Source organism: Sander vitreus, chromosome 16 (assembly GCF_031162955.1).
Source record: "Sander vitreus isolate 19-12246 chromosome 16, sanVit1, whole genome shotgun sequence".
Classification (NCBI taxonomy): domain Eukaryota; kingdom Metazoa; phylum Chordata; class Actinopteri; order Perciformes; family Percidae; genus Sander; species Sander vitreus.
Genome location: NC_135870.1, coordinates 17,700,993 through 17,719,166, shown reverse-complemented (window position 1 = coordinate 17,719,166; position 18,174 = coordinate 17,700,993). Strand labels below are relative to the sequence as shown.

The following is an 18,174-nucleotide window of genomic DNA, read 5'->3' as shown; positions in this document are numbered from 1 at the left end:
ATAAGATACTGATGGTTAATATGGCTACCGTTATTATCAAGATATTTATATTTTTGGAATATATGTATATATGGTATTTCTTTTTTCAGCAATAGCCATACAATAGCTTTCTATATAGCACGTTTCTGATTGATTTACATGTAGGTAGGAATTCATAGGAAACGATGCATGCATGATTACATGCATGTAATCCAGCGTGACTGTTGTAATTCTATCCCGCTCTCCCAAAGCCATATCAAGTTAAGTTACTGGTAATGCAAACCAAACATTTTCTACTAGTTTACACTAAAAGCATTCAACTGGCAAAAAACAGGGCTTTTATTGGGAAGCAGTCACATACAGTGTATTTGATCAATTATTGACTGACTTCTTTATAAAAAAAAAAAAATGCAGGTTTGTTGGGCTGCGCTGTAAACAGGAACACCAATTGCTCCTTTGTTCTATTTCTGACAAAGTAGTTTCTGCCCCCAGAATTCTCACGCGTGTAGTTTTAAACCATGCTTGCTGTTACCACCAGGAACCATGGGTGTCGCCAAATCAACCAGGATTGAAATCTTAAGGATTGTAACTTTAAATCCAAGACCAATCTGATAATAAAGTGTTTAGTGGAATGGCAAAGAGTGGTTAAAAAACAAAGTAACAAATGGGCTGTATGCTGTTTATCATTGCTTTACAAAATCACCCATATGAGCATGTTCTGTCTATGGGTATTTGTCATTTCCTTAAAACGTTACAAATGAACATAAATGTGTCCTCTGCTACTTAGCTACTAAGCTTTAGGCACAAAAAATACATGGTTAATGTTAGGAAAATACTGTGGTCATGGTTAAAAGGAAACAATGTTTACTGTTAACAGGAATACAGGATGTGACCAGCGGTCTTCCATGTCAAACAATGCCTTGTTGAACCATCCACCCACCCTGACCTCCTCCCCAAAATATATAGCTCCTGCTACTTCCACCTTTGGTCCTCACAGACAAGAGTCATAATTAACATGGCCACTAGAGTGTCCTTGCCAGGAAAACATAAACATATGTGATACAACGCAAAATGTACACAATCAATACCACACAATCACACAATAAAGTCACAGTGAATTTAAACTTGCGTGGAATTAGTAGGAAAAAAGAACAGCAACACATTCTCTATCCCAGTAAAAAAAAAAAAAGTTGCTGAATAAAGGTGTAATTCAAACTTCAATCTCGGGACTTTGGCAGACGTTTCACCCCTGCCTGCCCTCTTCCCTACCAAGTGTGTGGTAGGTCTGGTCTGGATTTTAATGATGCTGTATGACATGTGTGTACTCATGTCAGCGACTGCCCCAAACAGTTGTAAACTGGCTGTTTATGAGTGTGAGGTGCTGTGAAAAAAGCGCCACATTTTTGACTTTCACACCATCTGGGGAAGAAAAAAGCGAAAGAGGGCAGCGACCGCAGCAATGTAGTGTTCAGTGTGAAAACACACTTGAGGGATTCATGCCAGGTATGTGTAAGGTTTGGCCTGGGGGTTTGAATAGAAATGTCCAGTCAATCAGCTATAACTCTCAGCCTAAAATATTACGCACACAGGGGTAGTTAAAGAATGGTTTACATACAAAATGCATTATAAAGAAATATATTTAATGTGTTGAAGACTGCTTTCTCAATAAGTTAAAATAATCTTATTTTACACTGTCTGACATATCTCATATACTGTATGTGTTCTTCCAACTCTTTATTGAAGCTCCTAGAATTCTCTCCACTAGAATTCAAACTAAAGGTCTGTGGGTTTGAACAAAGTTTGGCTGCACTGCATGAGTTTGTAATGATGATATACAGCATTTTGCAGTTGTTTTACTATTTGCACAGTTTACCTTAAAACCTTTTAATAAAGTTTTTATTTTATTTATTGTTAATTTTTCTGGGGATGAACAATACATGAACTGCATACGGCTCTAAATTCCTGTAGTTCCTGGGCACCAGTGATGACAGTATGGCCTAGTAAATTAAAACATGAAAGACTGCTGCTTTAGGTACCGATCAGACAGAGCGGATATGCAGGTTGCAAAACACTGCCTTTTTTGTTGAAGACCCCACGATCAGAAAGACTCAAGCCAGTTTGCTTGCAACCACGAAATCAGCCGTCCTCAGACAATTATTTTTGCTCTTATTTCGCAATGAGCGCAAAACGCTTAACTCTCAATGAAAACTGCTAAAATGCGCTGTCTGATTTTTTTAAAGGTGACTGTGCACCAGAAAGCACTTACAAAATACCACTTTTAATGCTCATTATGTCAAATGTCTTCTTTACTACTATAAATATAAATTTGGCTCAGTCAGTAAACAGGGCTGACTTTTAAACTGCAGTGTTGTACAGTGTATTAAGTGACTATTTCCATGCTCCAGTACAGACAGCTACCCACACACTGACAAGTCAAGGTGCTCTGTGTGAGTTATGAGTTCATGTCAACCTCTGTCATGAGCCACAGCTCATAGGCCAAGCCATCCATTTATTACAGCCTACCCACCGCACTAAACAGCTCAGTGACCGAGGGGTATTCACTTCTGCGTGGCCCTACCAACCTAAATAGCAAAGATCCAACGGCAAACCTTAATTGTCTGTGAAAAGAGTCAAACATTTCAAAGTACAGTAACCGTCAGAGCCTGTCAACCACGCTGGCAATTACACCACCGCAAATATTTAAAATTGTGGTTTTGGAGCGCAGTTTGAGGGGAATCATGATGTACTAAGCAGCTTGGGGTTGAGACTGAAACATGAATGCATTCAAGATCAGCCTGGAGAAGAAAAAAGAGACAAGAATTAGTAAGGGCCGGCAGAAACGGAGCCGTTGGCCTTCAGCGATATGTAAACACATCATTTTATTAACGTCAAAAGTGCCAGGGTATGGCAGAGATTATAAAGGGAACACGGGTTCAGATTGTATTCGTGGATTGGGTTACTGTACCTATGCAGAGCAGCAATAACCGCTTCCATATGCCTGTCTGAACATATGGCCCTTTTTAAACATAATCATTTACGTTGAGTGATGGCCGTGGTATTTCAGACAAACAGATGGGGGGAAAAGACAAATTTCCAGGAGGTATTTACTTACAGTACAGTAAGGTATAGCGATGCAGGACAATACCCTAAACTCAAACCAGGGTAGGATAGAGCAGCACTTAAGTTATACATCAGAAAACTGGAAAAACTTTCTAATTTCTATCCTCATGGATAGACTAGAGCGCTTTATGTTAAGTTCCATCTAAGTTACTCTAAAACACTGCAGGCCTGCTTGTGAATGAGTGTATGAACTGGCTAATCGTATCTGTCAAAAACACTACTCAACCCAGTAAGCAAGTTTTGGAGTAATGTTGCTTAACAAAAATAAGCAGATCACTGTAAGATTGTCAGATTCCAAAACTTCTGTCAGAGCCTTTTTATTCACAAATTGTTGGATGTGGATGTCAGTAAAGGTTGAGGCAACGGTTCTGTTACCCTTCTGGCCCTTTTTTGTTTCATTTAGCACAGAGAGGATGAAAGCTATTCACAAAAATCTGGGAATAAAATGATATGATAAGGAACTTTGTGTTTCATGCTAAGTTTCTTATATCATAAATCATCTCACAACTCCCCCATAATATTAAACAAACTACTGGGTGGTCATCATGAGTGTGCGCTACATAAGCGCAACATTGTTGTAAAGAGCTCTTATCATCTCCCAGTCTCTCTCGTTCTCTCTGTTTTGTGTAATGAAGCTAAAATGGCAGTTTGCAAAAGTTGGTGAGATGAAGACGGATCTTAGACATCAGTGTAAGGTGGGGGCGAAGTAGTGTGCAGAGAGTGAGCGAGAGAAGGAGAGAGGCAGAGAAAGATGTGTGTGTTCCTCTGGGCTGACCAGTGACCACTTATGTTTGTTTGACTGTTGCCTTTCTGACCACCACTCTGACCAGACCGCTGCAATAACAACATTTCACCAAAAGCATGCTGGGATTCAATATTGGTCACAGGCCTGATTCTGGCCTTAGTCTGAATACAACCAAAGAATTAATATCTTAGAGTTGGTATGAAGTAGCTTTGTATAGGAGGACTCTTATGACAACTAGTTATACAATTTTGCTGACTAATTAAATACTTGATTTACATATGGGAAATCTCTAAAATGGTTTCTCACAAACAAACTGCATCTCGTAATGTGCTGTTCCTCTTCTAGTGCGTTTACTGATTTGGCGCTACGGTGTAAATGACTCTTGACAAATGGCACGTGGTTCCAGAGACAAAAAAAAAGTCCTACAGAGGGCATTCTGTCTAAGCCCTAACTATCTTGGTAACAAATACCGTAGGAACCCTGATAGATGTCTGTATACTATGATAAAAAAAAATGATAGATTGTTTTTTCTTATCTAATCATGGCTCGAGACTTGGTCCACAAAGTGCAAACAAGACAGAGAGAGAATGAGTGTGTGTGTGTGTGTGTGTGTGTGTGTGTGTGTGTGTGTGTGTGTGTGTGTGTGTGTGTGTGTGCGTGTGCGTGTGTGTGTGTGCGTGTGTGTGATGCTGTAGGCAAATGAGAAATCATTTAGGTTTAGAAAATGTTAGCTCTGGTTTGGCAGTGTGTGACTGTCAGCCAGACTTTCTCCATAAACAATTTCCCAAAGCCTCAAAACATAACTAAATGTTTCTTTCCCATAGACACAGATAAGAATGAAAAAACAGCACATTTATCCCCTTTTAATACTACATGATATTATTGTTGTGGAGTTCAGCTTCTTCCAATTATGATTTTATAACATTTCTGCTTCATATGACACAAAGTTATTCAAGTACAGATCAAGATTGGTGATCTTTTACTGCAGCAATAATGAATAGCAAAACATATTCCATTTAAAAAATGATTAACAGTGCAGGTTCAGTCATGTTTGTATGATGGCCTTTTTTGGCAAAGAAATTGACAGCGTTTTCCTTATTAGATTAAAAGTTGACACATTTTACTTTTTTAGACGCTTACTGTCATCAATCCTGACAATAAACATTAGGCTTCCATTAACTTATTATATCACTAGGATACCCAAACACGTTTACTCTCAACTCTAATGATATCTTAAGTTTCCTTTGACAAAGCACAATCTGCATCCAACCAGGCAATTTGACTGAGGGACTAAATTATTATGTACTTACTGTATAAACTGTTTTGTTAACTTGTTGTGGCAATAAAGCTTATCATGGGGGAAAAATGAAAACCCTCAACAATTTTCCACATAGGTCAGTCAGGAATCTGTTGGCCAATCCCTGCAGGGTAATGGGATCATTACTCGGGAAGAGAAGTATGCTAAATATGTGGCTAATTCCTCTGAATCCGATTTAGTTTGAAGTCTGGATGAATTTCAAGTAATCATAATTTACCTAAAGCATTACAATTTAGGTTCTTTCCAAGTTCCTGGTCACTGCAACACGTCACACTGACAGTTCAGTAAATTATTAGTTAAAAAACAAATACAAAATGCACAAAAGACAATAATCACATCCTGAACCTGTCGAGACGTCCTTTTGCACAGATTCACAGCGACATGAGATGGTCACCGATAAGACTGCTCTCACACCTGATTATAACAGGGAAGTTGAGTATGCCGACATAATGGGCTCCATTGTAGTGTGTGTGTGTGTGTGTGTGTGTGTGTGTGTGTGTGTGTGTGTGTGTGTGTGTGTGTGTGTGTGTGTGTGTGTGTGTGTGTGTGTGTGTGTGTGTGTGTGTGTGTGTGTGTGTGTGTGTGTGTCTGTCCTCTGATCCCTCCAGGGATAATTAAGGACACATTTTACCCAGGTCTGTCTTGGGGGCTGGGGAGTATGTGTGCATGTGTGTGCGTACATTGCGTGTGTGTGTGTGTGTGTGTGTGTGTGTGTGTGTGTGTGTGTGTTCATGCATATGCACATGTGCGTGCACCCTAATGTGCCCCATCCCGTTCCTTGTACTCGTCGACCCAACCTGCCCTCCGTATGTCTAAGACTAGTGCTTCTGGGCTGATTGCCCGTATCACTTTCACTCACCGGTTCACACACACACACACTCACTCACCGTTTCTCACACACACACACACACACACACACACACACCCACACACACACTCACACCTTTTTAGACCAAGCCCTTGTAAAGGCACCTCCTCAGGGACGCTCCGTGAAATGTACTCCTTGTTAGGGCTTGAGTGTGCATATGTGTGTGTGTGTGTGTCTGCTTTCCCTCAGCTGTTTCCTGCCAGCTCGGAGAGCAACAGACTGTGAAGGTCTCTCTCTCTCTCTCTCTCTCTCTCTCTCTCTCTCTCTCTCTGCTCAAACTGTGCTGCTTCTAAATGACCAAAGAAACTTTGGATGAGGACGTCATCACAAGGAAAATCTGACTGTGAAATTGATGGCACTAAAATTTGATCCTCTCTCCTCCATACATGTCCTATAATGAGCTAAATCAAATTTTGGGCAAACAGATTTTTTCCAAAGTGTATGTGCCATTGACTGTAAGAATATCATAAATTGTCTTACAGTAAGACTTTTATGGTTTCACATTATGAACATCAACTTCAAAGTCCATATTGTACCATTTACGTGTACGTTATGAACTACACATTTATGACGTAGAGCGTTTCAGATGTAAAGTTTAAAATTGATTCATGAACACTTGTGAACTTATGAAGTTATTTTTCATACACAAACACAAACAATTTGCAGTTTTCAGCTTAAAATATTTAGTATTTGATGCTTCTCTGTGTCATATTTGATAGAAAATGAAATATATTTGAGTTTTGGACTGTTGGTCAATTAGAACAGGCAATTTGAATACATCACCCTGGGCTGTGGAAAAAAGGCATTTTTCACTATTTCTTTTACATTTTATAGACAAAATCATTAATCGGGAAAAGATTAATCAATAATGAAAATAATTGTTAGCTGCAGCCCTATAAATGATGTTCCTCCATTAAATAATTAAAACGTCTTACTGAATGCCTACTGTACGTATTTACTGCTACAGGTACCTTGCTAGAAACAAAATAAAATAAACTTTGTAGACATCGGGCGAGAATAACTAAAACTAATTAACCGGCGGATGTAATTTACATTTAAAGATTACCTGTAGGCTTGTAGCATTTGTATTCTTTCTTCTGCTATTTAGTGCATCATTTAATTGAAATGGTTCACATAAACAAATTACTTTAAAGTATGTACATATAGTGTTATGGTTAATGTTTTCTTTTATAAAGACATACAAATTAAATAACTATCTAGTCTGGAAACCCACCTGAGCAAATGATAAAACAGCCTTGTCTTCTTTATTAGGTGTGAGCCTTAGATGTACATTGTCCAACCAAGAAACATGAATGCACTCTCACACACACACACACACACACACACACACACACACACACACACACACACACACACACACACACACACACACACACACACACACACACACACTGAGGCATCCATGCTTAAGTGGACAACTTTGTGGAATCTTCTTTGCTTTTATCTGGTGTCTTTATCCTCCCTGTTTTAAGTCAAGTCTCTTATCAGGTGGGTGCTACTTATGAGGATGCAGCATAGTTATAGAGGAATTCAAAGAATTGAACTGACATTTGTAAATCTATGTAAAAGGACTCAAACAGGCCACATGTCTGTTTCTGGTCAGTCCTGAACTGATGAAAGGATGTTTTATTGAGCCTCTGCTTTGGAGAAACATCCAACACAATCTGGTTTATTTGGACCCTGAGCTGATAAAGCTGTAGATCAATGGTTTAGTCCAGTCTAGTCTAGTCTAGTTTAGTTTAGTGAGTTAAGCCACTGATTAATTGCAGGGCTGCTCATCAACAGAAAAAAATAAAAAACATTGAGAGGGGAAACAGAAAAATGGGAATTTGTCATAAAAGGTTAGTAAAAGAAGTGTCCTGGGAAACTAGGTAGAAAAAATACAGAACATTGTATTTCTCACATCCATTAAAGAAAAGAAGGAGTGTAGATTGTTTTATATGTACATTTATATTATATACTATATTTCTTTATCTGAAAGGAGCTGTATTACCTTGCAGATTAGAAAGAGAACATTAATCAGCTGGGATTTCTGTCTCCATTTTCTGTTCTGTTGTCTTTGTTTTCTCTTTCTCTACATGAGTTGGCTAAGGCCACGTCCACACGTACCAAAACGATCTTTTTTTTAACTCGTCTTCCCTGGATTCGTTTCAAGAATAGTTGCGTCCAAATGGATCCATTTGTAAATGACTCAAAGCGCTACTTCATATTCCAGGCCTATAGGCGGCGCTGTTTCTGCTACAGAAATTCACCAAAAAAACGGAGAAGAGCATAGTCACTTCCACTTCCCATCATAAAATGGCTAGACTATAACGTTCTCTTAATACATCCATGGACTATAATAACTTTCACCACTGCTCAATTTATAAAGACCGTCGCAAGAAAACGTCTTTGTTTACAATGTATAATGTGCTGTTGGATTGCTTTTTATTTTGCAATTCTGTCTGCCATCGGACATGATTGCAGCGCGCTAGCAGCGAGCTAACGTTAGCTCTGCTAGCTAACATCGGCAGTCAAACAAACATTAATGATGCAATGTCATTTTGATAATCTACACGTTTTTCTTGCGGTAGCCTTTCTACAATAAGCCGTGGTAAACGTTACTATAATCCGTTCAAGGAGTTGATAAGCAGACAGATTAGCTAGCTAGTTGATAAGTTGTCTACTTCCACTTTATAAACAGCTAACCATAGCAGCTAATGTTACGTCGCTGCTGGAGTGGTCAGCTACTTTAGCGATGTTTAACATTAGCTACATAACGTTAGCAATATATCTTGTGTAGAATCCAGGACCGGCAGAGGGAAGTGTCAGGGAGCAGAGACAAAGTATTTAGATGAAGTGAGCTGGTTTGACCATGGAGATGGGATATGCTCGCTTAGCTTCACCGCAGTCGTGTGTGGCCGTGCACTAGTGCGGACAAGAGGTTGAGGGGTGTGGCGATGACATCATCGATACGGAAGTATTTGTATTCGCCGTCCAAACAAGCCAAAGGGGAGCCGTTTTTGAATTTTTTCACCCTGAGACCAGGTTTAAAAGACGTGCGTTTTCAGGCAGTGCGTTTACAGAATTCGTTTGGACAGGTGGCTCAAACGATGCTAAACATGTGTGTTTGCATCAAAAACCGTCTCCGTGTGGATGGCCCCTAAGCTGCTCAATTTGTTAAGCTCTCCTTTGCGGAGGTGCTCTTCTAACAAAAAGAGGAATACAAGTAATCTTATTAAGTGCTTTGCTGAATGGTGACTAATAAATACCTTCATGTTATATATTTATTTGACATTTTAGGCCAAAACACTGGCATCTGTGGAGATGATGCTTTAAAACCGCTGAAATATTATTCTGTGTTTCTTTATCCCATTTTATTCCGTTAGAGTGTGTATTTAACACCAACCTGCTCCAAAGGCGAAGAAGAAGCTCTTGTCAGGGTGTTCCTCTAGCAGTGCCTTGACCCTCTTCCCCATCCTCTCGTTCCTCTTGTAGATGAGTTCCTGTCGAAAGTAGCTGTCTATTTCCTGGGCGGTCTCCTGCTCGCTGGGTGGCAGTGTCACATTATTGAAGTTAGGGACCTGCAGGGGTGATAGTTCAGTCAGGTCACAGAGGTGAAAAGGAGAAGGGATTTCTTTTGTTTTGTCTTTCCCAGCACTTTCAATCAATTTTCACAAAAGAAAAAGTTCTAAGAAAGCATTACTCTAAAATGTGTATTTGAACTGACCAAGGTGCACAAGGATTGTTAGTTGGAAGAACAGCAAATAATAGAGAGAAAGACACAGCAAGGATGGTGGAAAGAAGAACAGAATAACTAAGTTGGCCATAGTATGGAGAATCTGGTAGAAGTTAGAGTGTATAGAGGAGGTGTGGGGGATGAAAGGTTGGTCAGAGGGTTAGGGGTTGAGGTGAAAGGTCAAGGGTCATGTCACTGGGGACACTCCAAAAGGTTAAGGTGTCAAAATAACTCTTAGTTTATTAACTAAAGGGAAAGTAGGTAAGCTACAAAAGATAGGACCGACCTGTGAGGTGTCATGATTGAAGATGATGGAGTTGAGATCGCCACAGTTGTAGTGTCTGATGAGGTCTTCAGTGGTGTACGGGACCTGTAAGCTTCCTGCCCTTAAAGACTCCTGCTGTAATAGCGTCTGGTTCAGGGCAAAGATCACCTAGAAGGAGACAACAACAATTTATTATTGATCAGTGGATTTTTTTACATTGATAGAAGACCCAAGTTCTCTCTGGCCTCGCAAGCGTCAAAGATGTACTGATTCAGCAAGAGCAAGTAAACGTAGAATAATTTGACTTGATAGTATGGGTGCAACTAACGTGTCACACAATAAATGAATGGACAAATCCGGCGCAAAATAAACCTAGGGGTTAATTACATATGTGTACCGAGTCGACCGTTCTCTGGGATATGTTTTCATGCTAATCGAATGTGACCAGTGTCATCGCAAACCGCTAATTAGCTTATAGCGCTAGTCGTCGGGGCAGAGGGTAAAGTAAAACGAAATCACTATTTCTATACCACTAACAAGGCGCAAAATACAGTAGCACCACACTTCCACGGTAGCATAATGAGGGTCCCTACATGTAAACCGAAGCATTGAGAACTTTGTAAGTGTACAGACAGTTTATTAAAAAGAAAGTTTAGAAAGACAGTACCGTTCATGTATACGGACGGGCGCCACCTGGGGAAAGCAGTCACAACCAGTCGAACGACGAACGCCGTGCTTGAGCTATGTTACTGGTTGCACGGCGTGGAAGTGGAAGTGTGGTGCTATTTTGAGCCTTGTTAGTGGTATAGAAATAGCGATTTCTTTTTACTTTGCCCTCTGCCCCGATGACATGCATCGGGGCATGCATTATAAGCTAATTAGCGGTTTGCGATGAAACTGGTCATATTCGATGAGCATGAAAACATATCCCAGACATCGGTCGACTCGGTACACATATGTAATTAACCCCTAGGTTCATTTTGCGCCAGATTTGTCCTTTAAGTTACAGGATTAATAAAGTAAGGTTAATTAACCTTGCTCATGATCACCTGTTTCAAAATTATAAAATGTTGACTCAAGTTAAAGAACGTCCTTGAGTTAAATGCTCATTTATGCTCATGTTTCCGGCTCTGAAGGGGGATTATAGATGGAAGCTGTGAAGTTAAAATAGGTTTCAAGTAGAAGATTTGTTTCATCTGTTACAACCAATCACAGATGCAACATATCCAAACAGTCTGCAATCATGGTAGCGGCTCTGTGAGACCGTATTTAAGCACAGTGGTAATTTGAGCTTGATGCATATCTTAAGATGAATTCACAGCACCGCGTGTCCATAAAAAACAAAGCGTTTCTAAAAGCGGCTCCTGCCACCCGGTGGTTACTTCCAGTTCAGCACGGTGAACTCTGGGCGGCAGAGCAAGATCTGGGCAACCTCTTCATATCTTTCAGATCACCCCTGTGATCCAAACTGCTCCTCCCTTTGCCTCATTGAAATGACTGGAGGCGCTGAGTTAGCTTGCGGTGGTGTGAAAGCCCCTTTAGTTTAGTTTGTTAGCAACATTTAGCACTAAACGCACACTACATTTGAAGCTGATGGGAATATCACCAGTTTTGCAGGTATCTGGTCATAGAGTATTGGAAAAATTATATTTTTGAACAAATATTATAATTATTAGGACTCGTCCTGATGGAAACATGAACGTCTCTATCCAACCAATATTTGTGTGGAACCATATGTGAACCATATGGTGGCGCTAGAGGAAAGGTCAGAAGATCCAAAATCGGAAGGAGTCTGGGATGAATGTCTAAACAAAATGTCATCTCAATCCGTCCAATAGTTTTGGAAATATTTTAGTCTGGACCAAAGTGGTGGGACAACCAACTGGCTAGCCGAAACAAACATTGCCACCACTCCAGCTATGCTGCTAGCATGGCTAAAATTCAGAAATACTCACACATATAATTTTATTACACCATCTTGAGTGGCAAAAGCCCAGATGTGATCTAAAACAGGTAGTAAAAAGTATTTAGATTTTCTGAGCTAACTATTATAGCAAAGGAGACCGTTTGGGTTTTTCCTGCCCAAACCCTCTGTGCTCTGCTGTAGAGATTCAGCTATTGTGCAAGCGTGAAATCAGCCAGTGTTTGGTGAGAGGACCCTGGTGAGCCTGCTGCCTATGATCAGTGCCGCGGGGACACACATATGCATACATGCACACCAATACACATTAAACACACACTCTGAAGGTTCTATGGTCTCTACACACATACGCAAGACTGAGACACACAGAAACCACCGCCACTCACCTCAGCACATGCACTCCCTCTGATCTCTCTACCACACACACACATACACACACACACACCTTTCACCCTGCAGCTATTGATCTTGAGTCCAATAAAAGAGGAAAGTTTGTATGGCTTATTTGTTTCTCAATGGGAGCAATCAGTCAAAGTGAAGATGTGTTTTGTCAGCTGTGGAACTATGTAAATGTCTCTACAGTGTGTCTGCATGTTTTTACAATTCAGTATGTATCTGTGTATGTATTTGTCTGCGTGCGTGCGTGCATGCATGCATGCATGCGTGAGTGTGTGTGCGTGTGTATGTACTCTCAGATCTTCAGTCAAATGAATTCTGTATTGATATGCATACCCGTACGCCAACCAGGCCAACCCAAGCGGCTGTTTTCTTTTTTTCATGTTCTGTTTTCTAAGGTGCTCTGATGACACTTTTCTCTCTCGGCTGGCCCATTGTGGGAGCCTTGGTATAGCAGAGGAGAGGAGGAGAGGAGGGCAGCCTGGAGCAGATGCCTTCTTGTCAGGGGACAAAGAACCCCTCCGTCAGCCTCTCTTCTCCTCTCCCCTGCGCTCCATCCAGCTTTCATCGGCCGCGCATCAAAGTAGCGCTCTGCATATGAAAAGGGCCCCGTCTTTATGCCACGCAAATTAGCCTATCGCCGCCCCTCCCCGACTCATTTCACAAAAACACCCTCACATCTGTGCCACGTCCGTGAAGGAAGGCCCTCATCTGCAGGGTCTCCCCTTTTTCTGAGCTCTCTCTTCTCCTCTTTCTCCGCTCGCCGTGCCTTTCAGCCCCTTAAATTATGGCTGTGAAGGGAGGAGGCGGAGGGGGGAGAGAGGGGGAGGATCAGCCATAGCCAGATAAAAAGGAGAGTTAAAAAAGAAGTGGGAGGTTAAGGGATGGAAAGAGATAGAAAGAAAACACAAGCAAGAAAGTGAGGAAGGATACAGAAAACAGGAGCAGCGAGCTGGAGTGAAAGAAAGAAAACCTTAATGAATGATTTCTTTCTTTCCGCTGTGATCCTCCTCTTCTGTTAGTGCACTGTGGGTCAGCGGGTGCATTTTCCCACTCGGCTCCTTTCATCAGGTCCCCCTGTTTCTTCTTCTTCTCCTCCACTGCTGCCCCCTATCCCGCCCCCATCAGCACGCACACACAGACACACAGACACACCCCTTGCTGATATCAAAGCAAGCACAGCCAATGAAAGTCAATAATTGTCCTTTGTCATGGAAATGTCCCCTCTTGTTGAGATGGAGTGGGGTGGGTGTGTGAATCCAGAGCAAACATCATCTCAGTCAGATTCCCACATGTGGAGATTTGGAGTGTTCGGTGGCTCGGCTGAAAAAACTCTTGCTGCTCTCGCTCTGAAGTGTGTTGGCTCAGCTTAGGATTTGCAAGAAAAGTAGCAAGCATGCTTAGTGGAGTGTCTGAGAAGAGGTTACATTAATTGCATTTATGAAATGTTGGCTCACTTTCCGACAATCTTTATTCTGTTGAGAATATCCACTTAGCAACTGTACGCACTAGGGCCAATTATCAATTTGCCAGCAGCGGCATCATTAGAAGTGAGACATGTCAACCTGTTTTCACAGTTCCACAAAAGCAGACACACTTAAAGGTCCAGTGTGTAACGTGTTTAGGTGTTCATTATCAAAATATGTGTTGCCTGTTCACAAACTTGTCCTTTTTCATGAATATCTACCACCACCATCAATTCCAAGTATTCCTTTTGGCTTGAAATTTTACATTTGCATTCGCATGAACTGGGGTAGACGCTCCATATTCATGCGCCATCTTGAAATACATTAGCCGGTAAGGGACATACAGGACATACTGCTATGCCTTTCGCGTTTTCGCTGTCACATGATAAGCTCACAGGTGCTGCTAATGCTGCTAATGGGTATCGTAGCTTCCCGGCCACGGCAAGTTTGAAGAAGGAAACATGGAGGACCACACGTATTCAAAATCCAAATTTCAGGAACAGGAGTCTTCTTCTTCTCCCAGAAAAAGAAAAACTATATTGAAAAGAGCAAGAGACCAGCTTTTTGAAGCGTGAAGGCTACCGTAGCTGTAATACGTACTTTGAACTGCGTGGTGCAAGAGAGTTGATTGCGATATATGTTCTCAACGCTAGACGGGAGAAATTCCTACACATTGAACCTTTAACACAAGCACCTCCACCATACAAGTTCAGCAGTTATAGTGAGTAGTAGCGCTGTCACTTTTTCTTTGAAAATCATTTGAAGATGTAAACAAAAAGTGGATCTAATCAAATTCAAATGTCATACAATAGTTTATAAAGACAACGGACAATTTTAATTCATTTTTCTAACCCAATGAGGTCTCACACATGTTCACGTCACTGGACCATTACCAAGCTGATATCATGTAGTGTGATCCTTTTTTATTGCGATGACAACTAATCTGAGGCTTGTGAGGAAGAGGGGGTGCCATAAATGTACAGAACAACGTCAATTTGGCAACGTAGTTCAGACTTAGGGGATGAAATCTATGGGATGAAATTTGAACTATTTACTGTATGTTTTAGTTGTAATTCATCACTCAGCCATACTGAGGAGAAAGCCCACTTTTAACAGCAGGACAGCATGATGGCACGACAGCCTGCAACGCTCAAACCGCTGTTCAACATCAGACTGCTTTCATGCCACATCAGTTTCATCCCCAGTAGGCTATAATATTTCAAACTCAACACTGCTGTCTTATAGATAAGATAACTTGAGGTATTTAATCTCCATGTGTCAGCAACACATGTTGTCTATATATAAATGTATAGTGTATGTAAACTGTATTTGAGGTCCTGTCACAGTATGAATCTGGTGCAATGTGAGCAGCTCATAAACACCAAGATAAACTCCTTGTATGGTAAAGCCTCAGGCTAACTGATGTTATTCTGATTGTGTGTGCTGACACTGGAGTTGGAGAATGTTTCAGTAACATTTCCAATTTAATTTCGTAGGAAACTTAAAGAGGAGCATGTGTTTGCCTGCATGCAACTATCTTTCTCTTGGTGAGTATGTTTTGTCTGACTGATTGTGTGTATGTGAGCAGAAAAACATGTCTCTGTGTTGAAACAAGTTTCAAAAGTAACCTGTCCACACTTTGTTGACAAACCATGTGCTCAGACAGATACACACACACACACACACACATACATCCCCTTGCAGCCAATTCAATGAGCCTTGGCCATCTCCCAAGTACAAATGAAGACTTCCAACAGATTCTCTGTTTCCTCCTGACTCCCTGACAATATCAGAGTAATACAACTCTCTCTCTAAAAGAATCACATTTTCTTTTGTATTGTCCGTATTATGATGAGTTAAGAACACCAACCTTACGTGAAATATCTGTCCAAAATCCTGAAATGTTCTGGTGCACGGATGATGACCAATTGGAGTGGTTGTTTAAATGTAATATATATAAGTTGGCGACTTTATTTCTAAAGCTTGGCAAAAAAAGACTAGAAGGTTTAATTATTAAAGGTATGTTGTTACTTTGGCATCTGGTCCTTTGTCCTAATTAATGGTGTCTTGTAAGCCTGTGTGGGCTGGGCATATTTTGTTGCATGCATGACACAATAATAAAATGATTAATTAATTAATGCATTCATCATATAGAGTGAGATGTAAGAGAGAGCGCGAGAGAGTGGGGAGAGCAGTCTATCATTTCTAACAGAAAGCAGCAGAGAAAGATACACAACAGCTGAACCAATACGAGAGAGAGGGAAAGACAGACAGAAAGAGAGAGATAATGAGAGAAATGGACTCTAAGTACTGATGTTATCAGTGAAATGTCAGAGGAGGAGAGCATGAAGGCAGACAGAAATAGACAGAGATAGGGATTCTGAGTTACTGTATGAGTGATGTTATCAGTGAAATGTTAGTCGGAACAGTCGGCCTTAAAACAAGACCTAGGAGAACAGCAGCACTGCCAGGGTTTTACAGAGACTCTGTCCTCAGGTAGTACCATATTTATTTACACGCCAACACCTGCTTATACACTTACTTAGACTACATTGTTTAATTTGAACTGCAGGAAGGAACTTGTCCTCTATTTCATCTTCCAGGTGATATGGGGGTTAAGGGGCTGATTTTAGCAGCAGATTTCAGGGCTGATTGTAACAAATCGCATAGGACCCAATACATGATGAGGTCATAGGTCACAGTTGTCCACGCTGAACGTTTTCTAGTTGTTTAATATTTGCACCCATAACCCTAACATCGACAATGTTGCCTAAACACTGTCCACTTTTAGTTGATTATTCAACTAATCTGTCGTTTTGGTCTTAGTCATTTTTTTAATGCTTTTTCATGCTGAATGATTTATTTCCGAGAAACATATGAGCACATCTCTGGTAAAAACAAGATTAAAAGTGATGCTTTTGCATTACGCTTTGTGGAGAAACTCAGTTTTACAGAGTTGTTGATTAAATCAACTAATAGATTAGTTGACAAAATCAGATGAGTGTTCTAAGAATTTCTTTAGTCGAGGACAGCCCTACTAAACACAAATCATTTTGACTAAATAAAAAGATCTAAAATTGCCAACATTCTGATTTAAAACGGCGATTATCCGATGAAAGAATAAAATAACAATCTGGCATACGATGCCAACATTCGATACTAAACAGTTTTCATTACTCTGTGCTACGGACACATTTTGATCACTACAGTATTGAAGTTCAATAGCCAGCCCTAATCACTTCTTCCTCTTTGTTTAGTTTTATGGCAACTGGCAAACAATGAAATAAGGTATTAGTGCCACTGTTTTGGGAAGGATGGCCACTTTTGACAAATTTTGTGGCTCTTGACTTTTTTCAGAAAACTGTCAAATAAAATATTAAATACTACACCTCCTAGCAAGGCTAATGGCAGTTCCTAGTTTGAAGATACCGATAAACAGTGGATAAGTTGATTTGCTGCACAAGTGGTTTGAGAAGTTTCTATTGACAATTTTTACACAGCCATGACATTGGGTCTGCATTGGAAACCATTGTAACTCCTGTGAATCTAATGGCGTTTTTCCATTACATGGTACCTGCTCGACTCGCCTCGACTCTACTCACCTTTTTTGGTTTTCCATTACGAAAAAAAAGTCCCTGGTACCTGCCAACAGGTACTTTTTTTAGTATCACCTCCGTCGAGGTTCCAAGCGAGCTGAGGCGATACCAAAAGGTGACGTGAAAATGTGCAGACTACTGATTGGTCGGAGAGAATCGTCACTAATCACTGCGTCATCATTGCTAGCGACAGACGGGGGTGTCCTGAACAAAACCGCCATTTTTAAATCGTTTTTTTTGCTGCCTCCAGCTTCTTTTGAAACAACATTTTTCTTCTGGCTGTGGCAACAGCCACATGCCGAGAGTCAAAAACAACACACCTTCGACGTTCTGCGTGTGTGTCGTGTTAGGTCACGGCAATTTCCTGTGGCGTCGCTATGACGACCAGCCACGCTCGCCTCAGGCATGAGGCGGTACTAAATCTGCAAAGGAAAATGGAGGACGGGGCACCGCAGCCGAGTCGAGCCGAGTAGAGTTGAGCAGGTACCATGTAATGGAAAAACGCCATAAGCTGACTACAGCAGCCATCCTCTGACAGAAGTGAGCTAAAAAATCTTTCAGTCACCTCTAAAGCTTCCAAGAAATGACGATTTGGAATACCAAAGACATTTGGTGGAGTATTCCCCTAGCATAATTGAAGTTCATTTTTCTTTTTTTCAAAATTCTTCAACAAATGTGTTTTGGGTGGTGGAAAATGCAAATGCTGCTTATTACGGACAGGGGAAATGTAAAAAAAAAAAATATATATATATATATATTTT

At 40.7% G+C, this 18,174-nt stretch overlaps 1 protein-coding gene across 1 annotated transcript in view; it reads right to left on the bottom strand.

The window, feature by feature from the left end:
- Positions 1-18,174, bottom strand: part of trabd2a (TraB domain containing 2A) — a 65,726-nt gene that overhangs the window by 22,412 nt on the left and 25,140 nt on the right. The window contains exons 3-4 of the mRNA XM_078271647.1: positions 10,056-10,202; positions 9,440-9,614 (exon numbers count right to left, since the gene is read on the bottom strand). Of these exons, the coding sequence (XP_078127773.1) occupies positions 9,440-9,614; positions 10,056-10,202 (322 nt within the window). The remainder of the gene's footprint in view (positions 1-9,439; positions 9,615-10,055; positions 10,203-18,174) is intronic.